The sequence below is a fragment of the Condylura cristata genome, unplaced genomic scaffold, assembly GCF_000260355.1.
Source record: "Condylura cristata isolate star-nosed mole 26May11 unplaced genomic scaffold, ConCri1.0 scaffold00022, whole genome shotgun sequence".
Taxonomy (NCBI): Eukaryota; Metazoa; Chordata; class Mammalia; order Eulipotyphla; family Talpidae; genus Condylura; species Condylura cristata.
Window position 1 is genome coordinate 12,377,776 of NW_004567123.1, and position 20,563 is coordinate 12,398,338.

Sequence of the window (20,563 nt, forward strand, 5' to 3'; positions counted from 1 at the left end):
AAACTGCTTGTGGGATTTGAGAATTGCTTTCCTCTTTTCAACAGCTGCTAAATTGGTTCTCGTTGCTGTCCTTGCTCATCCTTTATTCTTAAGAATGATTTAAACCAGTTTTGGAAATTTAGAAAAGTTACATTCCTCTTAAAGAGAAAGTATGTTATACAAAATGATGATCAAGCTATCACCACTTAAGACTTTGCACCCAAAAGTTTAGTGTCATTTGAAGCAGAGGCCAGTAGTGCCTTAACCAGGTTCTAGCTACCAACTTGCAGGCCTGCTCAGGGCTCAGCTGCTGGGGCTAGTGGCTGCTTTGGCTCAGTGCTGCCCATTTTCTGGAGAATTGCATTTGGCTGATTGCAATCACCCTGCCTCTGAGGCACTGGCCAGTGACTGACTGGGAATGACAGCCTCTGCCTTCCCTGTCTGCAGGACAACCTCTAACTACAGTTTTTCCACAGTTCCCTATTGCTTCAGCTTGAGGCTAACACTCCTTTCCTTGTTCCTTCCCCTACTTTCTTCTGCTCTCCCTATGCCATTAAAAGCTTCTCCTGGGATTAATTCTCTCAATAAAAACTTATACAAAAATCCCATGTCAGGCTGTATTTCTAGCGAGCTAGATCTCTGGCACTGTGTTAATTACTTAAACACTTAAACTCTTGAAGAGAGCGATTAGGTTCTGGAGATAGAAAAAAGTAAACTTTTGACCTAGAATCCACTAGAATGACAAGTAGGATGATTAGTAGTAATGTAAAGCAAAATACATATTAACAGTATTTTTCCTGAGTTTCAGGATTGTGAACTCATTATGACTTGTTTTGGTATATTTTATGTCTCTTGGAATGAACATATTACTTTACAATAAATAGCAAATTATTTTTAAAGAGAAAAATACATGTTGACCTAGAGTTCCAGAATACCAAAGTGGTTGTATTTCAGGTTTTCCTTTTTATTCTTTTATGTATATAGACTTAGTTAATATTCTTTCAGATGGAGACAGTGACCTGAGAATATTAATAATAATTTGTTACCGGTCTGAGATTATTACACATTTAGTTGTGATTTTTTTTCATCTAACTTTGACAGACTCTTTTTAATGGCAGCAAAATTTCTTCTACAAAACATTTTATACCTTATAGAATTATGTATCATAATTTTCAGGGTATCAGGCCAAGCTCTCAGGTGATGTTCTGGCTCATGGACCACTATGAATAACAGTGATGACAGTATAGGGTCATCTGAGAACTTTGATCTGCTCTGATCTTTGTGTTAAACTCCAAATAAATGTAGTCACTTGAATTGTCACACACTTCCATTCAAACATTTTGTTGAGCCATTCAAACAACTATAAACATTTTCTGTGTGGCAGAAAATATAGAATTTGATGTTAATATTTTCAGTTTATGTTTGCAAAAGGCTGACGGTAATCATAGACCATCACTTATGTGATTCTGGCATTTGAAAGTGTATTCAGTAGGATAGAACAGAAATTTATAGCCTCTGAAAAATCTGTAGGTTCATTTTGCTTGTTAATGAATGAAACTGTGGGTAGACATTTTCCCTCACATGCAAGAAGTAATGAGTCCTGTAGTTACTTTAGGATATAAAATATCTTGTTCTAGGAATCAATTTGAAGAGCTTCTACTGGCTTTATCAGGAACAATTTGATAATAAAAATAATAACAGTAAAGGATTAAAACCCACCAAAAAACTAAGAACAAAAACAGAACACATTATTCCAAACTGATTGAGATGCATAAATGAATAGATAAGAAAAGAAGTCTACTCAACAGTAGGAAGCCAATTAAGAAGTACAGAATGAATGATGAAATTAGAAAATCTTATGGGGCCCATATCATTATTTTGGGCACACATCATCCATGAATATTAAAATTAATGGGTGAAAAATTATAGGAACAATAGGAAATTTACATAAGTCCCAAGGAGCTGTCCATAAGGTACTTAGTAAGTACAAAAGGAAAAACAGTAACTTCACAGAGGAAAAATCAACTTGAACTAAGGGATTAAGTTAAACAAAGTTCGACATCCATTGCAGCATCACACACATTGCAACGTCACCTGCCTCCTGAGGTCATGGAAAAGGGCTAACTGTCACCTTTGTGGCACTCATGATGTCATAAAAAGGACCAACTGGCCCCAAATAGAAGTGGAGGGGGATAGGACCAAACCTGCTACTACCTAACCCAATAGTAGGTTCACGCTCTAGCAAAAGTGGAATTCTAAACCAATCAGTCTGGATGTCCTGGTCAGCATTAGTGAAGACAGGCCTTCCCTTTTCCTTTAGGGAAGGTGGCTTTGCCTAAAGCAAGCTTTCTTTTCTTTGTTAATAACCTTGTTCCACACTTTTACTATGAAAATGTCCCACCTTATGCAAGCCCTTGCAGACTTTGTCTCCTTCCACCTGGATGCTACCCACTCCATGAAATGTTTGCCATTTAGGACTACTTTTATTGAGTGAACTTGTTTCTTTAGTATTTTTTAAAACTGTGCCTATAATACACCACCTGAATTTATACCAGAAGAAATATACATCATCTAAGACAGAGCAAAACTGAGGGCTACTTTACAAAATAACTACCCCACATTCTTCTAATAAACCAGTATCATTCAAAATAAACAGAAGATTGGGAACTACTGTAAACTCTTCAAAGAGAAGGGACAACCCAAGACAGCCCAAGCTTTGTTTTTGTTTTGCTTTTTTCCTAAAAAGCTATTATGCAAAATCTTAATCAGGTCTGTAGTTTAATTTACATTAATTTACATTAATCGTAAAATGGTCATGTAAAAGAATGCCCTTGTTTTTTTGAAAGCACGTATTTAGGAGTAAAGACATCATGTCGTCAACTGACACTATGAACACATGGGCATATAGAGACAAAGATTAATCAATATGGTAAAGCATTAAAATATTTAGGTGATCTGGGAAAAGAGTACACAGGACTTTGAAAATTCTTTGCAACTTTTTTGTATATCTGATATTAAGTGAGAGTTTAACAAAGAAAAAAACATTCCCATGAAACAACAAAATTTAGTTTGAATAGCACATGTCCAGGGTTGATTCTAAAGCTAGTAAGCAGTCACAACTCACGCCAGCATCGGAGTAAGGCGAGTCTGGTTATCTTCACTCACTCATTTAGCCTCCTCAATTCACTAGCACCTCCAGGGTGGTAAAGTGAAGAAGGGATTAGAGAAATGAGACTTCATCATATTTGATTGACGGACATAGTAGTAATTGGAGTTACTGCTCTCTGGAACCTTTGTTATTGAGGCTTCTGTGGATAATGTGAAGTTCCTGCATTTCTGGGTGTGGAAATGCCCCCACTCAGTCTTCTACCTTTAGCAATGGTCAGTTTTAGGTGAAAATTTGACAAAGTAGCAGAACCCAGGTATTCGAACACTAACTGTAGGTGTTACTATGAAGGAATTATGTGGATACAGATAACATCTACAACTAGTTAACTTTAAAAGGTGAGCATCCTCAATAATCTGGGTGGCCTTGATGTATCAATTGAAAGGTTTTAAGAACAGACTGAAGTTTCCTTGAGAAAGAGCAAATTCCACTTGTGAACTGTAAAGATAGATCTTGGGTAAGTTTCCAGGCAGCCCTTCCTGATGTCCTGCTTTATGGATTTTGGACTTGCTCAGCCAATCCCCACAATCACATAAGACAATTCATTGCAATAAGTCTATTATTTATCATCTTTCTATATGTACTACTGGTTCCATTTCTCTGGTAAAACACTGACTAGCCCTTTTTCCAAGTATGAGTCATCCATTGAAATTCCAATGGACACTTGGTAAGGTTTGATGATGGGTCTTTCAAACCCCCCTTTCTACTTTGCCTTAAGGAAAACTCACACATGTTATCTAGTTATTCTTTATATTATATACTTTTTCTGGCATTTGGAAATTTTGTACAAACTATCAATTAGCACTGATAGCGATGGAGCCCTTGGGGTAAATCCTTGTTGTGGGGAAATATTTATTTTGTAGGGAACAGAATATAAAAGACTGTTCTTTTATAACTTTTGCTAGATGATTCAGAATCGTAACTAATACCATAAAAACTGTTAGTTTGGGTCCTTCCCTAGAAGCAACCTGAAGATGGACTTAGGTGTATTTATTACCCTTAGGTAGAAGGTGATCTTGATAAAGGTAGGGAGAAGTGAGAAGGAAGGGGAAGGAGGAGTCTTATTATCAAATAAATCACCACTGGGAGCCACTTGATCTTAGTCTTGCTGGGGAATGTTCGCATTTATAACTTGCACTTCAGAGTAATCCCACCAGAGTGGTGAGGAAGCTGGGGTCTTATCTGTTCAGTCATTGGATGAGGGCTGCTTCCAGGAGGTTCTAATTCTCATGTAATTGGTCTTGTTATACAAGTTTGAGAGGCAGCCTTCTAGCATCCGGAAATCAGATATGAGAGCCCCGCCCTGGTGTCACAATGGGTTAGGATGCAGCATTGCAAGCTAGCTGTAGGCACTTCAGTGTGAGTTCAATCCCCCACCCCAGAGGTGATCCACATGGTGCGGCAGACCTCTCCTGACCCTCCTGCTGCTCCCCTCAGCAGTGTACTTTGTCAATCTGCCTGCTCTGCTCCTGGTGAATCCTCCCACTGCCCCTGCACCTCTGGCTTGTACCCCACTTCTGTATGCATATATAAATAAATCTTTAAAAAGTAAATTAACTAGATATGTGGGGATAACCCCCAAAACAGTGGGGAAATGTGTGGAATGCTGACCCAGTTTGCAAAAGGTGTCGACATTTAAGCAAGCTCCAGTAACTACTACTCATCTTTTTTGATGGTGTGTGAGAATCAAATACCTTCCTTGAGTTGGAACACCTTTAAATGAGTTGAAAGCTCTTTTCTTCCCTAACACTATATTGTTTTCATCAATTTCCAGAAAAACTAAAGTTTTCATATAATACATACCTTGTAAATTTTTTGCCAATAATATCTATAACCATAATGCCATTTATTTTGCTATTCTTAAAGAAGATTGAGGGATTTACCCAGAGTAACATACCATTATTTACAAAATAAAAATAAAATACACCTTCTTCAGACAGCTCAGAACATTTATACCTGTTAAGATAAAAACAAATATTTGGTTACAAATTCTTCCCTTGGAGGTCCCTTTGACTTTAGTGGAAATAACTGATTACTCCAAAGTTTGGTCCTGGGGCCTCAGGATATTTACCACAAAAAACAATGGCTGTGATTTAGGTCTTGAAGGTAGCTTCCAGTGCTTGAGCTTTCTCTTTGATGTTCTTTTCAAAGGGCATCAAGAAGTCCTCAAAGTCCACCTCATAAGTGAACCTTTCTCGCCTCAGCTCCCTCTTCCTGATCAGCTCTGCTGTAGTGGCCTCTGGACTCCAGGTCTTAAAGAAACAGTCACATAGAGCAGGTGTGAGTGTGACTACTGTAAATATGCAAGGGTCCAGACAATTTTCAGCATAGTTAATTTAGACCATCAGTTCTACTTATAAATCTATTTTAGCTTGCATCTTAAACAGTACCAGTAGTTACATGAACACCATTATTTTTGTTTCTTTGTTTGACTTGGGACAACTGACCAGCTGCTCTTCAGTTATCTCTGCCAGCCATCATGCCTGCTGCTGCTGTTTTGGGTATCAAATAAGTTAGCAATGGGATCATAAGGCCATTTGGGTTTACTATCTTCTGGGAAGTCAAAATTATTTTCAAAATAGATGGTAGAAAAAGCTGGGTTGAGGCACTGTTCTTCATCCTGGTTTGATGGGCATCAGAGGTCTCTTACTTTACAAAGTTGTCTCTGCCTCTTTCATTGTAGATGTTTTATGAAACTACTTAATCCAATCTGGATTAGTGTGAAACTCCCAAGTGAGGTGTTGGTTTTGAGTATAAAGAGAAAGGATTGGATATAAGAAGTATCAAGGAAATCAGATCTTAGTGACTGAATAGGTATTGGAAATAGAATTGAACAAAGAAGTCTACAATCTTTAAAGGAAAAATTAAATCTAAATATGTAGTAATAAAGGAAACCAGATATTGGGAGTTAAGTTTGATTTACTGAGTCAGAAGCAGTAGGGCCTGGCAAAAGGACAACTTCAAATAATAGTTATGAAAAATGACTTTTGGAAATTTTGGGTGAACTGTATAAAGTTGTTTGGGGCTCTCCCTGGTGGTGCAATGGGTTAAAGCACCACACTACATTGTGAAGCTCTCCAAAGCCACAGCAGCATGAGTTTGATCCCCAGCCATGGGTTGACTCACAAGGCATGGCAGACCTCTTCTGACCCACCCACTGCTCCCCTCAGTAGTGTACTTTGTCAGTCTGCCTGTTCTGTTCCCCACTCTGTCTCTAGTGAACCCTCTAACCCACCACACCTCTGGCCTGTACCCCAGTTCTGTAAGTATAAATCAGTAAATCTTTAAAATATATATATATATTTTGAAATTATGAATTTATACCATGTTATGATGATCTTGCTGAAGAACTTACCCTACGTGGAACAAATGTAATATCCACTTTCTTAGTATAACCACTGGTAATCAATGAATTGAGATAAACCACATTATCCTTATTTAATTTCTTTTCTGGTGACATGGGCGGAACAGTATAAAGTGATGAAAATGGTTCCTGGAAGAAAGACAAAGTCTTACTAATTTACAAAACCTATATATGCTTTCTAATACTATTTTTTGTTCTGCAACTTCCATGGGAGCCAGAAAAAAAGCTAATGTGCAGGTTACTATTTAAAATCAAATAGAATGTCATTACAACTTTGACTAAGGGAAGATAATTAGTTGGCCTTGTTTAACTCTACTTAATTAGTAATATTAGTGGGCCTCCCTGGCAGTGCAGGTATTGAAGTCTCAGCACTATCAAGCTATTGCCACCCCTCTGGCATGAGTTCAATCCCTAGGCAGGAAGCTGACCCACATGGCGCAGCAGACCTCGCCTGTCTCACCCCCTGCTCCCCTCAGCAGTGTATTGCAGTGGCTCCACCTGTTCTGCTCTCTACTCTGTCTCTGGCCTATGCCCTAGTACTTCTATGCACAAATGAATAAATCTTTTTTTTTTTAAAAGATTTATTTATTTGTACATACAGAACTGGGGTACAGGCCAGAGGCTCAGGGGTGGCGAGAGGCTTCACCAGAAACAGAGTGGGGAGCAGAACAGGCAGATGGACGAAGCACACTGCTGAGGGGAGCAGCGGGCAGGCCAGGAGCGGTCTGCCACGCCATGTGGTCACCTCCGGGGCAGGTGGGAATCGAACTCATGTGGAAGTGGCTTTAGCTTCTCAGTGCAGTGCTTTAACATGCTGCGCCATCAGGGAGGGCCCATGAATAAATCTTTTTAAAAAAATTAGTGGTATTAGTGACAGACCACTAGTCTTCAAGATACTCATTCTTGACCTATGACACCTCGTCAGCCAAAAGGTTAAATTTTTACTAAAATGACAACAGAGCTTTAGCTGCTGGCTTCTCGCTCACCTTTGCCCATACATCTTTTCTTCATATTGATTAATCTTACACTAACCACGGTCCTGCAATCAACCTACTTTCTACCACCAACATATCTCCAACCCTTCCCAACTTGATCACATTAAAACCCTTCATTTTACAGATTTATCCCATGTCCTGAATCTCTGAAGAATTTCCAGGGACCCTTCTGCTTCCCTGAAATAAGCTACCAGCTTAGCAGGGAACTTAGGGTATCCTTGCTAATGGCAATGTCTTGGTGTATTAACCCATGGGCAACAATCTCACCTTCTGCTGTAGTTTAGAGGCATCCAGACCACTCCATGTTACAAGGAACTAGCAAGGTGTTACCTTTAAACCCTTTTAAATTCATTTTGGAGAATACTGAATTTACAAGTAGCTCTATCTCTCAGGGTTCAGTGGTAATTTTTAAAATACCTTATAGGGTTTGGTGATATAAAATATTATGAGGACAAAATGAAAGAAATTCTTGCTTTATGTCATTTCTTATAAGTGTTACCCCTCTTTCCAGTTTGGGCCATCTTAACAAATCTGTATAGTTCAGCATTAAATATATACTAGATCTTTTTAAAATATTCCAATTATACTTGACTGAATCAACTTGGTTTTTGTGTGGATTCTGTTTGCAACAAGCACTTTTCAGATTTTCAGTAGCAGGAAGATTCTTGATGGTTATTGATTTAAGAGAAGTACAAATTTCTGGAAAAATTGAGTGCATATTCTTTTGCCCATGTTGTAATGATATGTACACAAGCAACCACATGTAATTTTGAAGAGTTCCAGTTACTACTCTGGAGGAGTCAGCCGCTTCTCTTACCTCTTCTTTCTTGACTTCAAGGCCTTCAGTCTTCATTTTAAGTGTCTTGCTTTTTGGTTTTGGCGTTTCCACTGGTTTTGGCAAGTTATCTACCTTTTCTTTAATCAAACTAATTACTCTATAGTCAGCATATGCCTTTGCAATATCCATGGCATTATGCCCTGTGTAAAATATAAATTCAGAGTTACAGTAAACCAGTTAGTAATAAACCTTTAAGCTTATAAACCTTACATTTAGCCTTATAAAGCTTAGCACATCAGGCCTAAGCATGTGATAGCAAGTAATTAGTAAAGTAGGTGGTATGTGTTAGGTTACAGAGCTAATCAGACATTTCAATGGTGGACCGGCTCCAGGTTTCACAATTTAAAGTGCCATGTGCTGGCAAAACAATCTCATTAATTTTTGTGAGCATGTTTCTTTAAGCAATTGATAAGAAATATTGTTAATTATATTTTGAACTTGTGCTGGTTCTCTTCCACACTAAGCACATTTCCTTTAGTTTGCCAAGTTTACACCTTACTCCTCTTGATGGGAAGAGGTGATGTAAAGAGGGGAAGCTGGTGAACACCAAGTATTCTAGGTAGACGCCTGGGTATTATGACCTGCAACATCCTCAGGCAGGACTATTAATACACTACTACCTGTGACTCGAGGCAGCCTGAAGCAGCCAGAGGTACTAATGTTCTAAGCAGAGCTCCACTATATAAAAAAAGAAACCTTCAATAAAGGAGCTCAAATATTTATTCAAGGGCTTATTCATTCTTCAGGTGTGATATTTATGACATCAGATACACTCCTGTTTACTGCCTGAAGAAAGACTCAATTCAGGAACTCAATGTCTTGCTTTAGAAGGAGGCCAAGCTCTATAAGGCTTTTACATTGTGCAGATTATTAGGAATGGACAGTTGTAACAGTGTAATGGCTCAAGATTTGATCTGTAAATTGGCACAGGTTCGTACACTAAAAGGTACTGGGCCACAGTGAAATAACTACAGAAATTAATAGTAAGTTGAAAAATTCTGATTGCAATTTGATAGAAGAATTTTCTGCCATTGATTCTAAATGTTAGAAAAAAGTATAGACTTGGTAATTATTGGTATTTTTTTATATTTCATTTTTCTTATTAATCACTTTTGATTGTATCTTACAAAAGTACCAGTTCATGACAAGTAGCAAACATAAAAAGCCAGTCATTTAACACCAATAATTTGAGAAATACAAGACAAACTTCTTTAATATTTAACTAAAAGTTGTATCTACAGCAAAACTCAAAAGATATTGTGGTACCACAAGAAAAAAAAATCAAAATGGGTTTAGAAGCTAACATAAATTCTCCTCTTTCAAACCTAAACAATTCATAACCAGAACACATACCTTTTCTATTTTCCAGCTGGAATTTAGCACCAATATCTAGTAAGTATTTTACAGTATCCAGGCTACAGCTCTCAATGGCTCTACATAAAGGAGTTGAGTTGTTAATGGAAACTGCATCTATCACAGCTCCAGACTTAACTAGAAGTTCAACAATATCTTGCTGGCCTGCATGGCATGCAAAATGAAGTGGAGTCCACAGAAAATTATCTGTTGCATTAACATTGGCCCTAAAAAATAAAATATATGCACAAATTAAAAATTAAGTTTGTTCCAAACATTGGAGGCTAAACATGTTAAGTAAGATTTCATCGCATCATTCAAGTGTAAACCAAGAGAACTTGATAAAGTTAAGCTCTGTGCCATAATTTTTCCTGACACGTGTTCTACACTGTCTGACAGGTTTAACTTTATGTATATATACATTTTATTTAATTTTAAAATGCACTTAAATCCTAGATGATTAAATTTTTGCAAAGGGTAAAATGAGGGAAAATGATAAAACTAGATCCAGCAAAGGTGAAAGCTGACAAGAAATATAAAAACTATATTTTTCCACCTTGTGTCAACATTTTCTGTGATTAATGAATTCTAAATGTGCCTTCATTAAAATTCTAGCTATATTATTTAAATATTTTATCCTTTTAAAAAGTTCAGTCTAGAATTCCAAATTCTCATTAATTGCTTTATATTCATCATAATATAAAAAACTGAATAGTTCTTTGACAGTACAAAGCGTACTAGTAGCGTTAATAATGCCTTTGATCGTACACAATTATTGTGCTAATAAGTGCTTTATATATTTTAACTCAGGTACTCTTCTAAAACTGCTGTGACCTAGTCCCACTAGAAACCCATTAAATTAATGTGAAAATAGTCACAAAAAGCTAAAGAATTCCTACAGGTAATTTGGCCATGGTAGAAGTGCTAGGCTTAAGCACCAACAACCTTAATTAAATACAAGTTAAAAGTCATTAAATAGAAGAGTTGTGCTTTGATATTTTAAAAAATATTTACAAGGGAGCCCAGGATATGACTGTCACGTGTTGTGGAGCGACTGAAACATCTTCAGTTACTATGAGCACCATCCCACTTACTTGAACTGTTTGGATCCCTTCCAAAGGAAAAAAAAAAAGAGGCTTCTTTAAAAGTTCTAGAGATCTGTGATAGTTATTAACAATACTGTTTTGTATGCTTAAGATTTGTTAAAAGGGTAGATCTCTCTTCATATCTGTTCTTTTCACAACCACCAAAAATTTAAGTGACTTCATACGATTTAGGTAAAACTCTTGGGAAGTCCTAAGGCTTCTTACCACACCCCCCCCCCAACCCCCCCCCTTGTAAAAACTTGACCTTCACGTTGTGGGCAATTGTTATTAACTAGCTCTCTGCACATGCATTCCGTGTCCCAGAAGCCTGGTTCGGCATGTAACATCTAAAGTATCCCTTTCTGCTCAAATTCTGGAATTTTACTTCTTCGCCTTCCTTTCACTTCCTTGAAATAGGAAAACCCATGAAAATTTAACCCTCACACAATCAAAACCATACCCTTTCTCAAGAAGAAACTTGACGGCATCTATGTTCCCATTTGCACACGCCGTCATGAGGGGTGTTTTGTAATACGTGTCTTTCATATCCACGGGTATTCCTGATTCAAACGCCTTTTTCAGAGAAGCCAGGTCTCCCGCTCTGGTGATAAAATTAATATTTGAGAACACCTTCCCAGGGTCATCAATGTACCAGGCGGAGTCATCCTGAATGGGATGTTCTGGCGGGTGATCCCGATTAAATCGATTGCAGTCGGTGACGTTCGAGTAGGTTTCGATCATGTAATAGGGCGGACCGCCGTCACTGCGTCGTGGAAACACTTCGTCAGGGATGGTGCAGATTGGCAGCGGTAAGACCAGCTTGGCTTTCTTGGCCTTTTTGGTCATCCCTTTTTTCTTTTTCTTAGGCCCAAAGGAGCTCAAGACAAAAGCCTTGTTTAAGTATTTAATGCCTTTAAAGAAATCATTGATGTTCACCCCGCCCCCGCGGCTTTTTTCGTGAAGCTGAGCCACCATGGCCAGCTGTTCCGAGGTCACAAAATCTTGTTTCTCCTCCAGCGTTATCACAAAGTCCTCCTTCGTGACCGTCCCGTCACCTCTGTCCACAAACGAAAAGGCTTCCCGAAGGAAATTCTCGTGTTCTGCTGACCAATCGTGTAGTCTAAGAGCCCAGAGTGGGTTAGGATTTTTGGCTCCTGGCTTGGCCAGTTTATTAGCGATCCTCTCCGCCCGCCGGATTTCTTTGCTTGCTGCCTTGAAACCTCTTTCCTTAGCTATAACTCGAGGTGTTTTATGATCCAAATTCTTCCATTTGAGATCACATCCTGAAACATGAAGCAACGTTATTATAAATGGTTCGGAGGCATCTATAGAACCCTACAAGTAACATTGATGGACTTGTGTTTATAATTTTGTGTGATGAGTCAAAAGTTTATCCTGAAATATTCTTACAAAGATGAGTGCATAAAGCTGTGGCAGTTACAGTACGAGCTTCTGATTTTGTGTGTGTGCTTCACTTCAGTGAATTCCAAAAATTCATGTTTCTAGTTTACAATATCTGTCCCCAAAGACTTTGATCCCCATAGATATTTGGAACAAATATCATATTGGTATACTTGCTAAGGAGGCTTCAGGCCAAGCAAGAAGAGTGAAAGTGATACATGAATTTGGAAAGAAGCTAGATTCAAATTCTTTAGGAATTTATCAACTCAGATAAATATTATTTCTTTTTTGAATGCTTTTAACTATACATCTGAATACAATCTTAAGCCATATTTTATCTGTATTTCCATGAAATTAACATAATTTGTACTAATCAGTATTGCTTTGTGGTAAGGTCATGTGAACAATCTTAACAGAAGAAAAAGGAATTTGTTAATTAAAACTGAAATTATTGCAATACAATACACTTAGGTAAGTTAGACATTAAAATTCACCTTTCTTTTTGATTCCTTACTTCAAACAATACCAGTATTACTTGTAAGTATTCTGCAAAGACATGACTATTTCTGAAAGCATTGAGAAGTGCTGAGAAAACTGTTATTATCTTGAGATAGTAAAAATCTGTTTTGCATATAAATAAGTCAATTGCAGAAGTTCTCCCTAGCATTTCAGTCTAGAACAGAATTCTTCTGTGCTTTACCTACATCACATAATCACAAGAGAATGCTACCCAATCAGTGTCTCTGGCAACCAAAACACATAAGCAGCTGTATGCAAAAAAAAGCATGTGTCTCCAGTGATTTATAGTTTTATTCTTGTCAAGAACTAAATTAACCACCAAAGTGTTTCAAGATTAATACTCATTTGATATAGTTTTTTTAACCAAAGCTCATAATTTTGCTAATAATAGAAAAACTCAGAGTATCTGGACAGTAAAGATGATAAAATTTCTGTATTAGACAGTTGTAGGAACTTTATTGAAAAGGAGACCCCACGACTGGTCTTGATACTATATTTCCATAATATAATAATTTCATAGTGTAATTCCATAGTAATTGCAAGTATGCTGCTTTTACTGAGTTTTTTGTTTACTAGGGGTGTCTGCAGGGTTTATACACCATCTGCTAAACCACTCTTCCTATATTCACTCCAGCACTAGGATCCAAGTATTATAAAGCAACTTTAGCTTGCTTTCTTCAGCTCTCGGTTTCCTCCTAGTTAGAAATCTCTATGTGATAAAATAGAAATCTGATGGAATTTTTTTCCCTCCCCCTTGGACTTTTTTTCTCCTTTATGATTAATAAATAAAGGTTAATTCATTTCCTTTGTGATTTCTATTTCTTTGTGTCAAGATACTCATTTGAGCTGGTTGGTGTTACAGAACACCCAAGACCCTTCAGAAGGAGAACTCACCATGGGGTACCTAAGAACGGCTACCCCAAACTCCTCATGTCTACCTCTGGACTTGGCACTCACACTGCTAACAGGGACTAGGGACTTGTTAATTGCTCCAGCAGCAGGACCAAGGACAAAAGTGAAGCATTTTAATGAAGATAGTTTAATATAGGGAAAGACCCAGCCAGCACAAATGTTTTACATTTAAGTACAGAAGAGACTAACCCCAGGGAGTTTACTCAGAAACAGGGTTTCCTTGTTAATGGTTTATTGCCATTCCAAGAGCCTTAGATGCAATATTCTAATGGTAGAGATGCAACTGATAATGCCTCTGCTATGGCACTGGCTCAGCCTGGGGAAGTAGTTGGGTTTCTCAACGGGCTCCATAGGGTAGGGTATTTGCAGACATTCTTTTTAGAGATAGGCTTAATCTTTTGATTCTGCTGGGAAGGTGAATTTTTTGCATCATTGGGCCAAATCTTCTGCATGGACCAAGCTCTGGCCCTTTGCATTTCAACTTCCTTCCCATGATTTTATTCCATGATTATCTAACCTGTATATATAGAGTGTTGTATGTTTGTCCCAGTAAGAAATAGGTTAATATGTTAAAATTTAAGAAGTTTGTCTCCTTCTGGACAGAGCTGTGGTTTTAGAATGTACAATGTTAGAAGTGAGTTGGCTGTCAAAAGAATCAACTGCTGATAGATTTAAAAGACCAATGGGAGAGTTTGAGGACAGAATTGCATTTGATATATTTTTCTTTCTTCATTTGCTCAAAATTATTCTGGGGTTGCTAAGAGAAGGAACATAAGCTTGCAAAAGTAGATCAGTTATTACACTATTAAGAACTAGAGTCTTATTGATTCTATTAGGGGTTACAGTATAGGATCTCTAGATCCTACTGGCTTCTAAAATTCTGTCGTGTAGAGGACAGTAAAACAAAAGCATTTCCTTTGCTCTATTTGGAATCAGTGGTTAATTTTTTTTCCAGTTTTTTTCATAAGCTGGGAAAATCCACTGACATTAATTTTAGTAGATTTCAGTTCCATCTCTTAACAAAGTTTAAAATTTTTAATATACTTTCAATTAACACATAATCTACACCAAATTCATCCATACCTTTAAATTTAATTGGTAAATGTTACTTTAAGGAACCCATTGAGTTATATCTAATATAGTTTATATTCCCAAATTAGTAAATTTATTTAAAAGTTACAGGATATGCTAAGTGAAAATAACTTAAAGTTCAAATTTCCCATGAGGATTTTCATTTTATCACCTTTCTCCCCAAAATATTTCCTTGTAGTTTTAAATTATCCAGAAAAGTTATCTTTGCACTTGATACAAATAACAATAAAAATAAAAGAATACCAACTAACAGATATGATATCCAGTGTTTGTCCACTTTTAGAATGATTTGGCCACATTTAAAAGGAAGAGTTCAATCAGTTATTGATGCATGGTATCAGCATTTTCATAATCAGGTCACTCATGGGCAGTTTCTTTTATTGTTCAAAAATAAACCAGATTTATGACTAAACAGACGCTAATGCAAGAAAAAAGTTTCAGTTTTCTTTTTACATATATGAGTGAGGTTGGGTTACTAAAAACAACAAGCAACTGATAAGTAATGGGCCCACTTTCACGTAAATCAAACATTTTAAGCATAAAGTTGCTAATGATTTTACCTCGCTGAGCTATGTATTTACAGCAATCTGCAAAACCACCCATGGCAGCAAAATGAAGTGGTGTGTTCCCACTCATGGCTATCAGCCCCATGTCTCCATTGTAGGCAAACAGCAGCTTCAAAATCTGCAAAAACAAATAGTAGATACTGTGGCAGAATAGGCAGGCACATTTACGAGACCTACGATAGACCTAGAGCCAGCATTGCACCTGTTAGCCACACAGGACTACTCAAAATTAAATGGAGATTAAATAAATGGAAAACAGATTTCTAAATCTGGTATGTTCACAGTCAGATTTACTGTGTTCAAGAGTCTCATGTGACAACTTCAGTGTACTGTGGTGTGCAGCATAGAGATAGAATTTTGCCATCATTGTCAAAAGTTCTATCAAACCATGTTGATCTGGAGTGCAGGAAACTCTATACTCAACTGGGGTATTGTCCTTTAATAAATCTAGGTAGTTTTGGAAAGTACCAGACTATAGCAGCTATCACCAAGAGAGTAAATTCTTTACCAAATGTGATTTCTTTGTTATACATAATTACGGTAAAGAGATTCATGACAAAAATAAAGATAATTATGTTAAAACTTAAAGAATCCTGGGCAAAGAAATCTTGGCTGTAATTCAGAATTTATAAAAACGGGATAGCATTGGCTCCTGTTTTGTCTTAGCAATGCCATTGTGTCATTGAGATTCTTTTGTCAGGTACTCAGAATTGTTGAGTTTCAAATTAAGGTGTATTATACAAACATCAAGATAATGCACTCAGATATGAGGGAAATGAGAAAATGTTGGCATTATTCTCCCCACAGTTAGGTTATACCATGTTTTAAAGATTGTAATGACCCATTGCAAAAGTTTTAACTTGTCATAATTAAAGGACACATGATTCAATCAGTAAATTAGCAGAGCAGAAAAACCTGAATAAAGAGATAAAGTAGGTTTCAAAATAAGTTCATTTAAGTATAACTTTAGAATTATTTAGGGAAATCAAGCTGGTAACTCAGAAAAAGGTTCTGTCTTCGTATAACTACATGGCATTTTAAAATTTTCAAAAAAATAAGATCAAATTTTTAGCCAAAAATGTTAAAGCAAAGAGCAGATCATTACATCAAAAAATCCTCCTTTGGCAGCAAAATGTGCAGCTTGACATCTGTCATTGTCATATGCATTCACTTCACCTCCTCTTTCCAGTATCCCTCGAACTAACTCTGTCACTCCTTCCCTGGATGCTTCCATTAAAGCTGTACGACCTGTAGACTGGACACAAAACAGATCAAATGCTGCCCATACCTGTCAGACTAAATAATATATTCAGCATAAACAAGTAATCTGATTGAAATCCATTGACCTTAGATTGAAAGTGACATGTTTAGTTCTCAACATTTTGTTTTGTGTAAGCAAAGAAGAAAAATAAAGTCAGTATAATGAGTCTGTTCAAAACATAGAAAATCAAAATCAAGATTACTGCAGATGCTCCTGTGAGAAAAATCATGCTAAAAATTGTATTGCTGGCAAGGAAAACAAGAAAAAAGGGGCAAAAGAGGGCAAAGTGTATGCTAAAATCGGGCTATAAGTGTTTTCTAGTGAGAAAAATATCTATTTTTATTGTCTAGAAATGACAGTTCCAAGGTAAGAAAACTGAATAAAATAAGGAAAACAGCAGAACTACATACTTTCTTTCCACAGTAATGAATCTTCAGTAGGCATAAGTGGCATCTTTCCTTTCCTAAAATGTTATAATAGATAACCAATTTTGCAAATGTAATTAGGGAATAGACTATAGAATCATGTAAATAAAAAGATAATGAAAGTATATCATCTTAAAGCATTTTGAATATAAGTGAATAGTCTATAACAGGATGATTTTGCTATAGCTGAAATAAAAATTATAACTACTAGGACTCTATAATTAAAAAAGGAATATTTATAATCACTGGAAAGGTCATACTGAGTTGATAGCATTTGGGTTGGCTCCTTTTTCCAAAAAGGTCAGGCACATATCTTTAACATCATGTGCTTCTTCACAAGCTTTAAGGAATACTGGCATTCCGCTGTAGGAACAGTTATTGACATCTGCACCGTGTTCCAGAGCAATCAATGCACAGCGGTAATGGCGCTTCGTAGGTAAAATGCAGTAAAACAAAACACCTGCAGAAAAACAGAACCCCCAAAGACTACTTAATGAGCAGCCTCTATACAGAAGGAGGAAAACTCATTAAAACATCTGTAATTAGTTATTGAAGATGGTAGGTGGACCAGAGACATATTTACTTGGATTTCCCCTCTGACACCAATAGAAACTGCAAGACAATGAAATAGAAAAGAACCTCAATCTGTGATAGTTAGAATGGCCAGAACCAAGGGTGATAGGACTGGTTTAGGGAGGAATCTGAGAGCTGGTTTGTGAGCTCCTATCAGAACTGCACAGTTAGCATCCTGCAGCCTACAACCCTCCCCTATGTGTCCCTGGCTGGCCACAGGACGACTTTGTGTGCCAGATGTGGTGTGGTCCCTCTGTTCCCTCTGGAACTAATTATATGAAGTAGATTGTTAGGGTAGTAGTAGTGAGAAGAAAAGTGCTGTGGCAAGTACTTGTGTCATTTTGGAAAATCATTTCTTTCCACTGAAGAGAGGGAAACGCTAAGTGTCCATGCTAAGACTATGAATACAGGGTCATCAGACTTCTCCAAATTTACTATTGATCAGGGATAGTGTGGTAATATCTGGGCTAAGGGTTGGTAAGAAAGTTGGGAATCAATAAAAAACTTGTTTATGTAAAAGGCAATGGGAGCCCGCCCTGGTGGCGCAGCAGGTTAAAGCACAGCACTGAGAAGCTAAAGCAACTTCTGCATGAGTTCGATTTCCGCCTGCCCCGGAGGTGACCACATGGTGTGGCAGACCTCTCCTGACCCGCCCGCTGCTCCCCTCAGCAGTGTACTTCGTCGATCTGCCTGTTCTGCTCCCCACTCTGTCTTTGGTGAAGCCTCTTGCCTCCCCTTAGCCTCTGGCATGTACCCCAGTTCTGTATGCACAAATAAATAAATCTTAAAAAAAAAAAAAGGGCAATGGACATTTTAATATAAGGATACAAAAAGCATCCGAGAATATAAATCCAAAAATGTGTCTACCAGGAGAATAGGGAATATATGACTGAAAGACCAGTGATAGACATGAGTTTCTTCAATCACAGAATCAAAGCTAAATCATCTTAGGAATGCTAGATACAGAACATTGGAGTTCATAATAATGTAGCAATCATGTGATTTAACAAAAGTTGGAGGGAAGAGAAAAGGGGGAGGGATGGTATAATCATATGATTTTCATCTTTTGGCACTGGAGTTAGGACAGTATTCAAAGAGATAAAATAGATGAGAGATGTTTATTATTTGAATGTATAAAATACATCATGGAAAGAATTAAGATGGTTATAATTTACTGAAATTGGTTACTGACAGGGAGCTGAAGAAGTGAAAATAAGTGTTGCTGTACATTATAATACTTACCTTTCATAATAATGAATATGGCTCAAAGGTGAAGGCATTAAGTTAATAAATATATATTTATATCAGGGGTATATCTATATAAAGCTATTAGCCACTAGAAGAACTAAAAATATGTCATTAAGAACATTCAACTGGAAGGAAAATTACATAGAAAGATAGAGTATATATGACACATAGGAAAATATGTTTTATATGTGTTAAATATATTATTTCTTCATAATAATGGAAATGCCATGTTTCAAATTTCAGGTTGTTTTTTCCAAGTACAGTTTAAAATGGCCCTAGGAAACTGGAGTTTATGCCAGAATCCATCTTAATCCTCCTAAACTCCCAACTCAACTTCTTCCTACATCAGATTGCCAGTGAGAAGGGGATAAAATCCATCTCTGGAGTCCTAATTCTAGTACCATTTGAGGTTCTAAAAAAAAAAAAGACTTCATCTTTCATTCTAAACCAGATGTTTTATTTTTAACAATGACTGTGATTATAGTAATAGTAATAAATTATTTGGAAAATTCTCTAGATTTTAAAAACCACCAAGCACAAGTAGATCTAATCCTCATTCTTTTTTTTTTTTAGATGAGAAAATTTGTAGAATTGGCCTCCCTAAAATAAACCTATACTCTTTTTGATCTATAAGATATGTTCTCCTTAGAGGTCAGAATAAGAATGAATCTATACTATCACAGAAAACTATAACAATTCAGTTCTAAAGGTAGAAAGCAAAAAGATCTAAAAGTGGACTGCCTCTGCTGGAGAGAAGTTGGAATTTTTACCTTTTCCTTCATTATCAACTATAGACATATCAGCCTTTGCCTTTGCTAATATTTCCATTGACAATTCATGGCCCAGTTCTGCAGCCCTCATTGCTGGCGTACAGCCCATCTGGTCTTGCACATCAGGGTGAGCTCCGAGGTTAAGGAGAAAGCTAACCATGTCAATATCATTAGAAACTGAGGCTAAGTGCAAAGCACTGTGTCCGTTGATAGGGTCTGTGAAGTTGATGAGTTGAGGATATCCAAGTTTGGTCAGCTTCTCTATTTGTTTCTTGTCTTTGTTCCGAACACACTGAAGGACTTTGTAGATTTGCAAGTTCTCAAGTCTCTTATCTGCCAAAGCCATATTCAACCAGCTTCTTGAGAATGCTTTTCTGAACTAAGACAAAAACTAAAGCAGCAAAATACAAAAATCAAAGTTAATTGTGTCATCTTCATTAAGATTAGAGAGGCAGTTTCTTATGAAACATTACCATAATTTATTGCAACAGATTTCATGACAGTAGAAATTACATATAATTAGAAAATATATTCAGCTAGCATAAAGTTAAAATATTGCAAAACCTATCTCCATCAAAATTAATACTAGTTTTGCTATAGTTTTCTTTTCTTCTTGGCAGTCTTTCATGATGATCTCTTAAAGAGCCTTACTGCTCTATTCTGTGGCTTGTATTATCATCAGTCATACTCTGGACAGGTACAATGTTGGCATACTGCATACTTAAGTGTATCATATACCAATTGCATAAGATGCTCCAAAATATTAGGTTGTCAGAAAAGCCATAACCTATTTTACCCTTGAAAAACATAGAGAAAATATATCATGGCTTTTCTGACAGCCCAATAGTTTATTCATCATATGGATAGACTTCCTAACCAGAGACCTCACTATTGTCCAGGAGGGGACACCCACCTCTAAGAAGCAACTGGCAGTTCTACTGATGAATTCAGCAGACCGTGGGTGAGCTCTGAGGCTTATATCCCTCCTACTTAAAGCCCCAGATTCCTGGGGAGAC

General features: G+C 37.0%; 1 protein-coding gene across 1 annotated transcript; it reads right to left on the reverse strand.

The window, feature by feature from the left end:
* Window positions 1-5,238: 5,238 nt before the first annotated feature.
* On the reverse strand, window positions 5,239-19,893 carry ANKEF1 (ankyrin repeat and EF-hand domain containing 1). Its single transcript, XM_004686942.1, has 9 exons — window positions 19,548-19,893; window positions 17,217-17,416; window positions 16,376-16,525; window positions 15,265-15,388; window positions 11,241-12,063; window positions 9,696-9,922; window positions 8,322-8,482; window positions 6,501-6,638; window positions 5,239-5,397 (listed from the first exon to the last, which is right to left on the reverse strand). Exons 1-9 carry the CDS (start codon window positions 19,891-19,893, stop codon window positions 5,239-5,241), a joined length of 2,328 nt encoding a protein of 775 aa, XP_004686999.1.
* Between the last annotated feature and the right edge of the window lie 670 nt (window positions 19,894-20,563).